The 12,014-nt window shown below is 48.0% G+C and overlaps 1 protein-coding gene and 1 long non-coding RNA gene across 2 annotated transcripts in view; one reads left to right on the plus strand and one right to left on the minus strand.

Annotated features, from left to right (window-relative positions):
- Nucleotides 1–12,014, minus strand: part of LOC119871940 — a 47,563-nt gene that overhangs the window by 6,184 nt on the left and 29,365 nt on the right. The gene's annotated exons all lie outside the window — the stretch shown is intronic.
- PKD1L2 (polycystin 1 like 2) overlaps nucleotides 2,124–12,014 on the plus strand; it is a 57,972-nt gene continuing 48,081 nt past the window's right edge. The window contains exons 1-7 of the mRNA XM_038538211.1: nucleotides 2,124–2,365; nucleotides 3,886–4,093; nucleotides 5,456–5,576; nucleotides 6,264–6,405; nucleotides 7,576–7,752; nucleotides 8,352–8,497; nucleotides 9,216–9,410. Of these exons, the coding sequence (XP_038394139.1) occupies nucleotides 2,146–2,365; nucleotides 3,886–4,093; nucleotides 5,456–5,576; nucleotides 6,264–6,405; nucleotides 7,576–7,752; nucleotides 8,352–8,497; nucleotides 9,216–9,410 (1,209 nt within the window). The 5' untranslated portion in view covers nucleotides 2,124–2,145. The remainder of the gene's footprint in view (nucleotides 2,366–3,885; nucleotides 4,094–5,455; nucleotides 5,577–6,263; nucleotides 6,406–7,575; nucleotides 7,753–8,351; nucleotides 8,498–9,215; nucleotides 9,411–12,014) is intronic.

Below are 12,014 nucleotides of genomic sequence, written 5' to 3' on the forward strand. Positions count from 1 at the left end.
CCAATACAGGGTGGCCTAGCAAATGTGATCAGATGAGGCCTCTCGGAAGGTGATGTTCCAGTGTAGACCTGAAGATAAGACAGTCAGTTATGCCAGAAAGCAGAACAAGAGCTTTCTGGGTGCACAGATATGAAGGCCCTGGGACTAGAAATTGGCCTGAGATTTATAGGGGAGAGGGAGCATGTAGGAGATTACAGTGGGATGGACCTAGGCCAGATCTCATGAGGTCTTAGGTAGGTTTGGGTTTTATTCTCAGGACATGGGAGACCACTAGGGATTGAGTTGTTCTATGCAGCCTCCTGTTACACCAAACTAAGCCCTCTAGGCCTGGCCATTTAATAGGTCCTACCAGGAGTACACTTTATACCTGCCAATCTCTCCTAAAACCCGCAAGCTTACTCCTCCTTCACAACAGCTCTGTGGTCCTGTCCTCTGGCAAAGCTTGCCAACTATCTGCTTTGCAGAGTCACAACTCTGTGCCTTCCTCTGCACCAGACACAATAGGAAGTATGTCACTGGCTTCTCTCATTTAATCCACAGCAACCCAGGAATCGAATGCTATCAAACCTTCAGAGGAACACATGTTCTCAACTCACTGCCTCCCTCTTACACATTCTCATAATCCTCTGCCACTCCCCCCCCCCCCCCCCCCCCCCGTAGCAGTTAGCAGTCTGGGTTTTAATGGTCTGTTGCCTTGTCTGTCTTCCCTCCCAAACTTAAGGGCAAGACCTAGGTCTCTATTCCTGTATCTCTAGGCATCAAGCATGGAGCTTGGCCCAGAGCAGGCTCTGTTAATAGTTGGATGCATGGCGGACCCTTAGCACTGAGTCTGAATTCCGATTAAAGTTAGTTACCCTATGAAACTAGACCACTCTCTTGCACCATACACAAAGATAAACTCAAAATGGATGAAAGATCTAAATGTGAGACAAGATTCCATCAAAATCCTAGAGGAGAACACAGGCAACACCCTTTTTGAACTTGGCCACAGTAACTTCTTGCAAGATACATCCACGAAGGCAAGAGAAACAAAAGCAAAAATGAACTATTAGGACTTCATCAAGATAAGAAGCTTTTGCACAGCAAAAGAAACAGTCAACAAAACTAAAAGACGACCTACAGAATGGGAGAAGAATTTGCAAATGATGTATCAGATATCTATAAAGAACTTATTAAACTCAACAGCAAAGAAACAAACAATCCAATCATGAAATGGGCAAAGGACATGAACAGAAATCTCACAGAGGAAGACATAGACATGGCCAACAAGCACATGAGAAAATGCTCCGCATCACTTGCCATCAGGGAAATACAAATCAAAACCACAATGAGATACCACCTCACACCAGTGAGAATGGGGAAAATTAACAAGGCAGGAAACAACAAATGTTGGAGGATGTGGAGAAAAGGGAACCCTCTTACACTGTTGGTGGGAATGTGAACTGGTGCAGCCACTCTGGAAAACTGTGTGGAGGTTCCTCAAAGAGTTAAAAATAGACCTGCCCTGCGACCCAGCAATTGCACTGTTGGGGATTTACCCCAAGGATACAGATGCAGTGAAACGCCAGGACACCTGCACCCCGATGTTTCTAGCAGCAATGTCCACAATAGCCAAACTGTGGAAGGAGCCTCGGTGTCCATCGAAAGATGATGGATAAAGAAGATGTGGTCCATGTATACAATGGAATATTCCTCAGCCATTAGAAACGACAAATACCCACCATTTGCTTCGACATGGATGGAACTGGAGGGTATTATGCTGAGTGAAATAAGTCAATCAGAGAAGGACAAACATTATATGGTCTCATTCATTTGGGGAATATAAAAAATAGTGAAAGAGAATAAAGGGGAAAGGAGAAAAAATGAGTGGGAAATATCAGAAAGGGAGACAGAACAAGAGACTCCTAACTCTGGGAAACGAACAAGGGGTGGTGGAAGGGGAGGTCGGTGGGGGGTGGGGGTGAATGGGTCCCGGGCACTGAGGAGGCCACTTGATGGGATGAGCACTGGGTGTTATTCTATATGTTGGCAAAGTGAACACCAATAAAAAATAAATTTATTTTAAAAATAATAATAATGTTAGTTACCCTGTGATTCATCTCCAGAGGTGAGCCAGGTGCATCATACAGGGTCTGTTCCCATTCCATGCCCTATGCTGTGACTACCCTTGGCACAGATTGCTGTGGGGTGGGCGGCGGGGTACCAACTGTGGAGGGGCGTCTCACCAGCCAGCTGCTTTTTCTGCAGAGAGAGAAAGGGGATGTGCAGGTGTATGTGGAACCTGGTCAGTATGTGGATCCTTTCACGACTGTGACTCTGGGCTGGCCAGACAGTGGCAAGGATTTACGCTTCCAGTGGTCATGTGGTAGGTGGCTGTAGAGTTCTAGAACTGTCCTAACTCAACACAAAGTAATGGATAGGGGTCAGCTTTGCTGTTTTTTAACCTTCAGACAGGCATTACTTATGCCTGACATTTTGTGTACCTTGCATGTGCAGGGATTAAGAATTCCATGGAAATGGGAGGTGGGGGGAAGCAGTGGCAAACCGAGGCAGAGGTAAACCTGAAGGCAGGCAACAAGGAGGTGCATGACTTACAGAGAATCAAAGAACAGTAATTAATCCTAAAAGTCAATCTGCTTTATTTTCACCACAAACAACATCAGTGATGAAATAAAACAACTCCTCCTCTCTGGGTGGATCCCTCCTTTCATTTCCTTCCCCTTGGTATGTCACTGGGAAGAGAGTCTAGAAGTGAGGAGGTATTTTCAGACAAACCAAAAGGGTAGCACCAGTACCCATTATGTAGAAATGGTTGTCCTCCTTTCTATAGGGTTATATCCTAGCTAGGCACAAGTTCTTTTGGAAATGAATGCCATGCCTACTGTACATATTATTTTAGTTTTCTTTCTTTGAACAATATATCCTGTATATTTTAATGCCATCCTTTCCATCTTGATTTCACAATAACTGCATAATAGACTAGTTGGTATCCGATCATTTATTTACTCGTGCCCTATTTTTAGACACTTAGGTTGTTTTGCATTATTTGCCTTTATAAACAACATTGTAATGAGCATCCTTGTAGTTCTATCTCTATTTGCCTCTGTAGTGAACTTTCATAAGTTTTGAGAAAATAAAAGAATTTTGAAAAAGGGTCAAAAATCAAGTAAAATTTGAAGCCTTTCGATAATCCATTGGTAAGTGCTCAGGACATCCTTTTGAATATTAATTCTCATTATCAGAATTAATTCTCATTATCAGAATTCATAGAGGATACAAATATAGAGTTACGGTGGTTGAGCTGATGGCCTGACCCTAGATCATGTTCCATACTCTACTGGGTGGAAGAGGAAGCAAAGTGATTGATGGATAAACATCAATCAACAGAGATGAAGGGCAAAGGATACAGGGATTTACTGAGCTGGTATCATAAAGCAGGAGATAACATGCAGCCTCCCAGATGGAGATATAGCCCCCAGGTCCCCAAGATACCCACAGAGACACACAGCTGAGGACAACTGCTTCCACGTGGAGTAAGAGTTACACAAGGGACAAAAAACTGCCCTGGATGCTCTCCCAGGCACAGCTGTTTAATCTCCTGGCCTCTCTCCTGCTATATATGCCTGCCCATTCATTCATCAATACAAATTGCTGGGGCAAAAGCAGCTGACATATGCTGCAGGTGTGCTCAGACTCAGAGTGAAGTGCCACTCATCTCCCCAGAAGCATCCTTCCCAGTAGCATTCCTGCACCCTGCAAGTGAGAGTGTTTTTAAAAATCAAACTCCCTCTTTGGAGCTGCTTTTCTAATCTATGACTTTTCTTCCAAAAACTCCAAATCACAGAGGTCCTTGGATGGATAACAGCATTTGCTCTTCTCTCTCAGGACGTTGCTGGGCCCAGTGGAGCTACTGTGTTGAGAGGCAGCTGCTCCGCACAGACCAGAGGGAGCTGGTGCTTCTTCCATCCTGCCTGCCACCACCCAATTCTGCCATCACCCTGCGCCTGGCCACCTGGAGACGCAGACAGCTGGAGAACCAGGAGGAGCAGTGCCTCTATGTGTCTGCCCCCCTGGAACTCAGGCCTCGAGTCAGGTGGGGGCAAGAGAGCAAACTTCTGCTGTGCTGCCACCCTTTCAGCCTCCATTTACTGAAGAGCTGGCTGGCACTGGTGTAGGGGTTAAGTCTTAACAGTGGTGGCCCAGTAGACTGGGTCACAGTTCTCACAGGGAGCACTCCCTGGTGGTCAGCAATGATCCACCCCAACAAATGGAGGGAGATGGTTCACCTCTATGACAACTTCCCTGACTCAGGGTCAAGGAAGGCCATTCCCCAGATGAGATGTGAACAGGGAAGAGGAATTAACTTGGCAGGGAAAGTGGGCTGCAGAGGGAACTGAGCGGCAGAGGGAGGGAGCATAGAATAAGCTGGAAGTGAAAGAGATTGGTGTGGCTCAAGTATGGAGGGAGAGAGAGAGGGGCAAGAAGAAACTAGGGGAAAAGGCAGGGCCTGGCTCTGGTGGAAACTTGTGGGTTGTGCCACAGACATGATTTTGAAGAGTTCTAGAAAGCCATCCAAGAGTTAGTTGCAAGCAGGCTGGGGACGTGACCACGTCTTACTTCAAAATGCTGTGATAGCAGAGTAGAGAGCAGGTTGGAGGCAGGCAAGAGAGGGTTCCCAGAGATTGCTGGAGCTCTTGCAGTAGTCAAGGTGAAAGCTCAAGGTAGCTTGGTCTATCAACTAGGTCCCAACAAGGAGATGTCTCCCTCAAACTGGGAGTTGATGAGAGGTGGACGAAGGGTCTATTTACAGATGTGGGCAGGGATGCTATAGAGAAGGCCCAGGATCTGAATGTAGACAGTCTGGTTCATGTTCCCTTCCCCCACTCAAGAGTCATGTCACCTGGGACAAATCACATTGGCACCCTGAGCCTGATTTGCTTGTCTATGATAGGGGATTCTGATATATCACTCACAGGGTGGTGGTAAGCACTGGATAAGTGAATAATGAAGCAAATAATTTATAACCTGTGGCTACATGCGATAAAACCATAGCATTCCTTTATTATTGTTAGAGCTAGAAGGAATCACGGAAATATCATCTGCGTTTATCCCTTCACTTTGCAGGTGAGGAAACTGAGACTCAGAGAATTTAAGTGACTCATGCAAGGTGACCTTTCATATGAGGCAGGATCTGAGGACCCTGGGCTTCATGCACTTTCCATACCATTGTCTTTCATAGGGAATGAGTGGGAGTTGGGGCAGGCACAGATCACTCCATCTCCATGACCAACACTATGTTCTGGTTTTGGTTGGGGCATTGGGTTGCTTTTATTCTATTTTTCACTTGAAAAAAAGGCCCTCTGCCACCTTTGCAAAGGACCTGAGAAGAACCAGACAAAAGAGCAAGCCACGAGGCTTGAGTGAGCTTCTGCACTCCATTTTGTCTCCCTCTCAGCTGTGAGAAGAACTGCAGGCCAGCAAATACCAGTGAAGACATTGTTCTCAGAGTCACCTTGGGGGATGACTCCCCAGTGGCCATGTTCAACTGGTATTTAGAGGACACTTCTCTGGAGAAGGTGAGGACACTGGCGATCACATGGCCTGTGTCACATGGCCAGTACTGAGCTGGGGGTGGGTCAGAGCCCGCAGAGTTGGGGAGGTGGGATGGTGGTGTTCCCCAGAGGAAAAGGAGGGCACTGGTCATAAGGGAGAACAGATGCAAGGGAGCAGAAGCAATGGAGAAACCTCACAGCAGATGCTGCTAGTCCCCAGCCCAGCTCCTCTTCCCAGGCTGATGCACCTATCCTCAGCTGCTGGGCAGTGACTGCCGGCCAGTAATCAATGGAGGTTGGGTCTAATGGCCCAGCCACCCTGCCTCTGAATGAGACAGCTTCTGTGGTGGGGCTCACACTCCCTGCTGGATCCAGTTGAGGCTGGCTGGACACCTCCTGAAGCCACTTCTCTCCCTAGTTTCATTCTCTGCCCTACTGTACTTCCTTCTCCCCTCTGATTTTCCTGAGAGGCCTCTCTCAGTAAAGGACCTGTGCACAAAAGTCACAGGCTTTCCAACAAGGGAAGCTGACCTCAGACAAACACCTAAACAAGGCTGGAGACTGGGTATTTGGTGTGTCCCAGGTAAGCACTCGGTGCCTTTGTAGCAGAGACAAATCTGGAAGGCCTCCTAGGGGTCTGAAGCCACGGCCCTGCTGGGGTCCAGCATCAAGGTGGAAGCCTTAGGAGCTCTGGATGGTGTTCTCTTTCAGGCTGAGCCTCTCCCAGCTGCCTGCAGATTCCAGGGATTTTGGCCAAGTGCTTTAATCCTCATTGAGAGCAACACCTCTACACTGCGGCTGAACAGCTCCTTTTTGCAGACCTGGGGCCAGGCCATCCGGATCAAAGCCACAGGTGTGGAGGCCTCCCCTCAGTCTCCTGTCACAGATCCCATTTGCCCAGAAAGTGAACCAAGACAAACATGAAGCCCTGAAATGTGGGACTTCAGTGCAGGGTCAGGGGCCATACACAGGCTCTGGTGTTAATCCCATCACCATCACTTTTTACCTGGGAGGCAAGGCATTTAAACTCTCCATCCCTCAGTTTCCTGACTCTGAATGGCATTATGCAGGGTGGATGTGACATATTATTCTGGGGTGGTGCATGTCCTGCCAGGAAGATTCTCACTTTAAACAAGCCCTGTGTGGTGGGAAAGGTAGATTATCAAAATGACAAATGATGAGTGATTATTCTCTTCCAGATGGGTTCACTTGATCCAGTTTTTCTCAAAGTGGCCCAGAGACCACCCACATGGGGACAACCTGGGATTCCAGTTTAAAATGAACACTCCAGGGGTGCCTTGGTGGCTCAGTTAAGCATCTGACTCTTGGTTTCAGCTCAGGTCATGATCTCATGGTTGTGGGATCGAGCCCCCCATTGGACTCTGTGCTCAGTGCAGAGTCCACTTCAGATTCTCTCCCTCTCTCTCCCATTCATTCTTTCTCTCTCAAATAAACAAATAAAATCTTTAAAAATAAAATCAGATAAATACCCCAAGGCTTGCCCTTGCCCTAAACCTTCTGAATTAGGTCTATGCTAAGGAATCCATTTTTAACTGATTAAATTCTCTTTATGCCCGGCTCTTCCAGGTATATACTGTTTTTGAAACACCAGGTGGTGTGGGATGCTGGTGCAGGTGGAGGCCTGGAAAGAGCAAGGCTTTGGGCAGGGTCACCTTGTTTCTAGATTCTGGCCATGGCCCTTCCAAGCTCAGTCATCTTGAGCAAGTCATTCTGTTTCCCAATATACTTCTTCCTCACCAAAGCTGCAAGGAAGCGACTAATATTAGCCCTGTTCTACAGAAGGACTGGCTCTTAAAAAAGTGAGACCCCAGGATACCCTGCATCAGAGGGAATTGTTAGATATTCAGATTACTGAGCCCCACCCCAGAACCTCCAGGGAGGTCGGGGTCAGGAGATCGGCCTGGGAATCTGCATGCTTAACAAGCTCCCAGGGCGATCCTGAAGCATGGTGGTTTGTGTGACTCACAGGGTCCCCCAAACACTCTCTGTCTTCACTCCTCAGCAGTGACCAGGCATGCCTATGGGGAGGACACCTACGTGATCAGCTCTCTGCCTCCCCCGGAGGTGCCCAGATGCACCATCACTCCAGAAGAGGGTACCATTCTGACGGGCTTCACCATCTTCTGTAACACATCCTCGGCCCTGGGTCCCCTGGAGTACTGCTTCTGTCTGGAGTCAGGTACTGGCCCAGGGCTATGCATTCCCTTCCACTGCTAGGCGCCATCTCTCCCAAAACAGGGGCCTGTCTCCCTGTGGGAGCTACAAAAACCGTGCTCCATGTGTGAGAGAGGTTTGCAGAATGAAGACTCCCCTAGCCCCAGGCACAGTGTCCCAGCCATCCACTTCTGGGAGAGGCTGAGGGTGGGGCTGGGGGAGGCTGTTTAGATCCACCAGCCTGGGAAGGTCTTGGTACAGGAACTGACTTGTGAGTGAGCTTGGATATGTTTTGAGCTAATTTTAAAGATCTCTTCTTCCTTTTTAAATTTGGTTTATGACCTTGAATTTTTTTTAAGCCTGCAAGGAGGAAAAGTTTTTAAAATTTTTTATGGATACTAGTAAAATTATTCCCAAGTCATAGCAGCCTGCAATTACCTAGAAAGGCTGGTGGATCAGTATAGACGGCTGTCTTCTCTCTGAAAGCATGGAGTCCCCGAGTGCTTGCCATGCCTTCATGAGCTGGGTCTTTTGTGCCCTTGTCGTCAGGCTCTACTTCAATGGGTTTCCAGTCTCCCTGGGGTCTGGAGATGCCCCCCTAACTGTTCAGTTTCCATTTACTAGGTTCCTGTCTACACTGTGGCCCTGAACCTGCTCTCTCATCAGTTTATCTGCCACTTGGGAAAGTAAACAATGACTTCATGCTGGCGGTGGTCATTTCTGTTTCCAATCTCGCAGGGGACAAACAGCAGGCCCATGCAGTGGTGAAGGTGGGTGGTGGCTGTCTTTTGTTTCTTTATTGAGAAAACTTGTTAAAAAAAAAAAAAAAAAAAAAAAAAAAAAAAAAAAGAAAACTTGTTGACCCAACTGAACCTCACCAAGAAGGTGGCTATGTTGAAGGAAGCCAAGGGCATGACCACATTGAGTCACTGATTCATTCATTCCTTCAACTAGTATTTTCAGAGCATCTGCAATGTGCCAGGTCCTGGGGACACAGCTGTGAACAAAACAAACATGGTCTCTACCTTTGCAGATCCTATATCTCAGTGGCCAGCAGAAGGGTAGGGCCCTGGAGGTTTGGAGCACAAAGATCCAGGGATGAGTCTGACCAGGGTCATCAGAGTCCAGAGGAAGGAGGACCAAAATCAACTATCAGGGTTACAAGGCAGAGGGGTTGAACAAAATCTGGGTAAATTTCAAGGATGGGAGGTCAGGTGGAGCAGAAAGGGACTGGGGGCCTGATGAGGAGGGCTGTGAGGGAGAAGCAGTGACTCATGTAAGGCTTGCTTTCAGTGGGGCTTGGCCGCCTGCTACAAGTGGGCCCAGCTGCCCTCAAGCCTCAGGAGAGACCCCACACTAAGTGTGAGGCCTTCCAGCCTTGCTCTGATTTGCCACATGATACCGTGACTTCGGGCTCCGGGTTCTGGAACAAGAACTGGAGAGCCAAGGTCTGCCCTGCACTGAGCGTGCTTCTGGTTTCCCTGTTAGGTGGGACTTGGAGACATCTGTGTTGAGAACGTGGCATTCCAGGCCGCAGTGCTGGAGAATGTCACCGTCACTCTGCAAGGCGAGCGGGACCCTGAACGGCTCTTCCAGCTGGCCACGGCTGTGTCATCCATCCTGGACCTGGAGAGCCAGGGACAGGGCTGCAGGCAGCTGCTGAACATGGATGTCAGACAGAAGGTGCTCAAGACGGGCCCCTTTTTAGGTTGTTACTGGGGCCCCAGGGTCTGTACAGCCATTCAGGGTGGGGAGTGGAATTCACGGAGCTGTGGAGAAGCCTCAGTATCTGCCTAGCTGTTGACATCACCTCCCCCTCTGGTCCTTTCTTGGTGAGTGACCTAAAATGACGGGAACCTGTTTTCCCTGCTCTGCCTCACAGCGTCAAAGGCTTCCAGGGCAGGAGGGAATTTAAGAGTATCGCTCCAGTCCTTCCTGTCAAAGATGACAACAGAGGAGAAAAGTGGCCTGGCCACTCTCATATAGTTCATGGTTTGGGGTTAGACCCTGGATGTCATTGCACCTCTGTCATTTGCCATCTATACCATCACAGGCTGGTGAATGAACTTCTCTAAGCCTGTTTCGCCATCTGGAAAATGGGATAATAAATAGTGTTTTCCTCATAAGGTTAGGTCAAGCCATTTGAAATTACCAACATCCAACCAGTTGTAATCCACAGAATGGCCGTTTCATGTGTTACAACCTGACATGACAAACAACTATGACAGAGCGTAGGACTACTTCCACTCCTGGTACCTGCTATATGAACCTGTGTGGGTGCAGGTACACACACATGCACACACACACACAGCATCACATACACCTGCTGCGCATGGAGAAGAAAAGATGGACTTCTCTGGTCCCTGAAGGGTTTGCATGAAAGTACTTAGCATGGTATAGGACATGTGGTAAGTACTTAATACAAAGAAGTGGTGGTTGTCATAGTAACTACTTATAGATAAATAGCTAACATTTATTGAATACCTACTATGTGCTGCCAACCCCAAGATCTTCATGGATATGTAATTCTCACTAAAACCCTACGAGATAAATGGTGAGATCCCTGTCTATGTCACATAGGAGGAAACAGGGTTAGAGAATTTTAACAGCTTGCCCAGGCCCACATTTCTAAGGTGGAGGTGAAGATGAGGTTCCAACCCAGACGAGCTCTTCCCCCATCCACCTCCTGCCCTCCAAGACTCTCAGCCCTGCCCTGTTTCATGTTAGCCCCTCCATACACCCACCCACCCCTTGTTCTCAGTCTTGGTTGCTTTCACTCTGAACATTAGCTATGGCAGACTTCCATTTGGAATCCTGTGGTCCCTGAGCACACAGACTATGGCAGCCTGATCCAAGATCTCCTCGTGAAACACTGGGGTCCTGGCAGGAGGCAGGCGTAAAACTCTAACAGGATAACTGAGAAGAATTTAAGAAGAGTTCTGTTGATTCAAGTTGGGGCTTAGCCTGAAGTGACCAGAATCTGGAGGGGGCAGCTGCATGGAAGGGGCTCCATGGTGGAAGCAATAGCTTCTGAAGAATGAGGCAGTTGACTCACCAGTGGAGGGAGGGAAGCACCAGAATAGCTTCTCGCTCTCTCTCCTCCTGCCCTCTCATTTCCTGCTGAGTGAATCCACTGGCCAGAGAGTCAGGAATTGTGGCATCTCCATGGAAGCTGCCTTCAGGACAGTGAGGAAGGAGGGAGGGAAGATTTGTAAAAGCAAACACAATTTCTCCTTCCAGAACATTCTGACAAGAGTCCCCTCATACACTGGCCTATTCTCTCCTCCATCCTAGCCAGAGCCTAGATGCACCCTGAGCTAACAGCAGACATGCCCAGACTCTGCAGCTGCCAAGACAGGCTGTCAGACAGGTAGGCTGAGTGAGCTGTCAGGAAGAGGCTGCAAGATGGGGACTGTTCACTTGGATCTGTGCTGTGCCAGGTGGTTGCCATTCGCCGTATCTAGGTACTTACACCTATCTTAAATGCATTAATATGAAATAAAGTTTTAAAAATTCAGTTTTCTGATTGCACTGGCCACATTTCAAGGGCTCAATAGTCACATTTGGTGAGTGGACGGTGCAGAGATAGGACTGTTTCATCAATGTGGAAAGTTCTGGGCAGTACTGAAATTATATTCTTAGGTTTCCTCTGCAGCTGCCAACACCAGCCCCCAGTGAGCCCCTTGTTAGGGCTCCATAGCTCAGAGAGCACGGTCCCTAGGGTCCCCAGAAGCCTCCACACTCCTCTCCATCTCCAAAGCCAGCAGCTCAGCACCTTTAGATTCTTCCTCCTTTCCTTCCTCTTCCCTCCACTTCTCCTCCCTCCCTTCCTCAAATTTCCCCTCCTCATTTCCTTTCCTTTCCTTCCCCAGCCTCTTCTTCACCTCTGCCTCCATCCACACATCTTCTCTGGCTCTGACCATCCTACCTCCCTCTTACAGAGACCCCTGTGGTTACATAGGTCCCACTTGGTTCATCCAGATCCACTCCTATCTCAGAACATTAACTTAATTAAAATTCCAAAACAGGGGCACCTAGCTGGCTCAGTCAGAGGAGCATGCAACTCTTGATCTCAGGGGTGTGAGTCAAGCCCCACACTGAGCACATAAAATAAAATAAAATAAAATAAAATAAAATAAAATAAAATAAAATAAAACTCCAAAAAAGTTTTGGCAAAGTCCTTTTTGCCATGTGAGGTGACATATTGACAGGTTTCAAGGATTAGGATGTGGATATTTTTGGGAGGCCATTACACTGCCCAGTACATATCCTATGAGAGGTCTATGA

Source organism: Canis lupus, chromosome 5, assembly GCF_011100685.1.
Source record: "Canis lupus familiaris isolate Mischka breed German Shepherd chromosome 5, alternate assembly UU_Cfam_GSD_1.0, whole genome shotgun sequence".
Classification (NCBI taxonomy): Eukaryota; Metazoa; Chordata; class Mammalia; order Carnivora; family Canidae; genus Canis; species Canis lupus.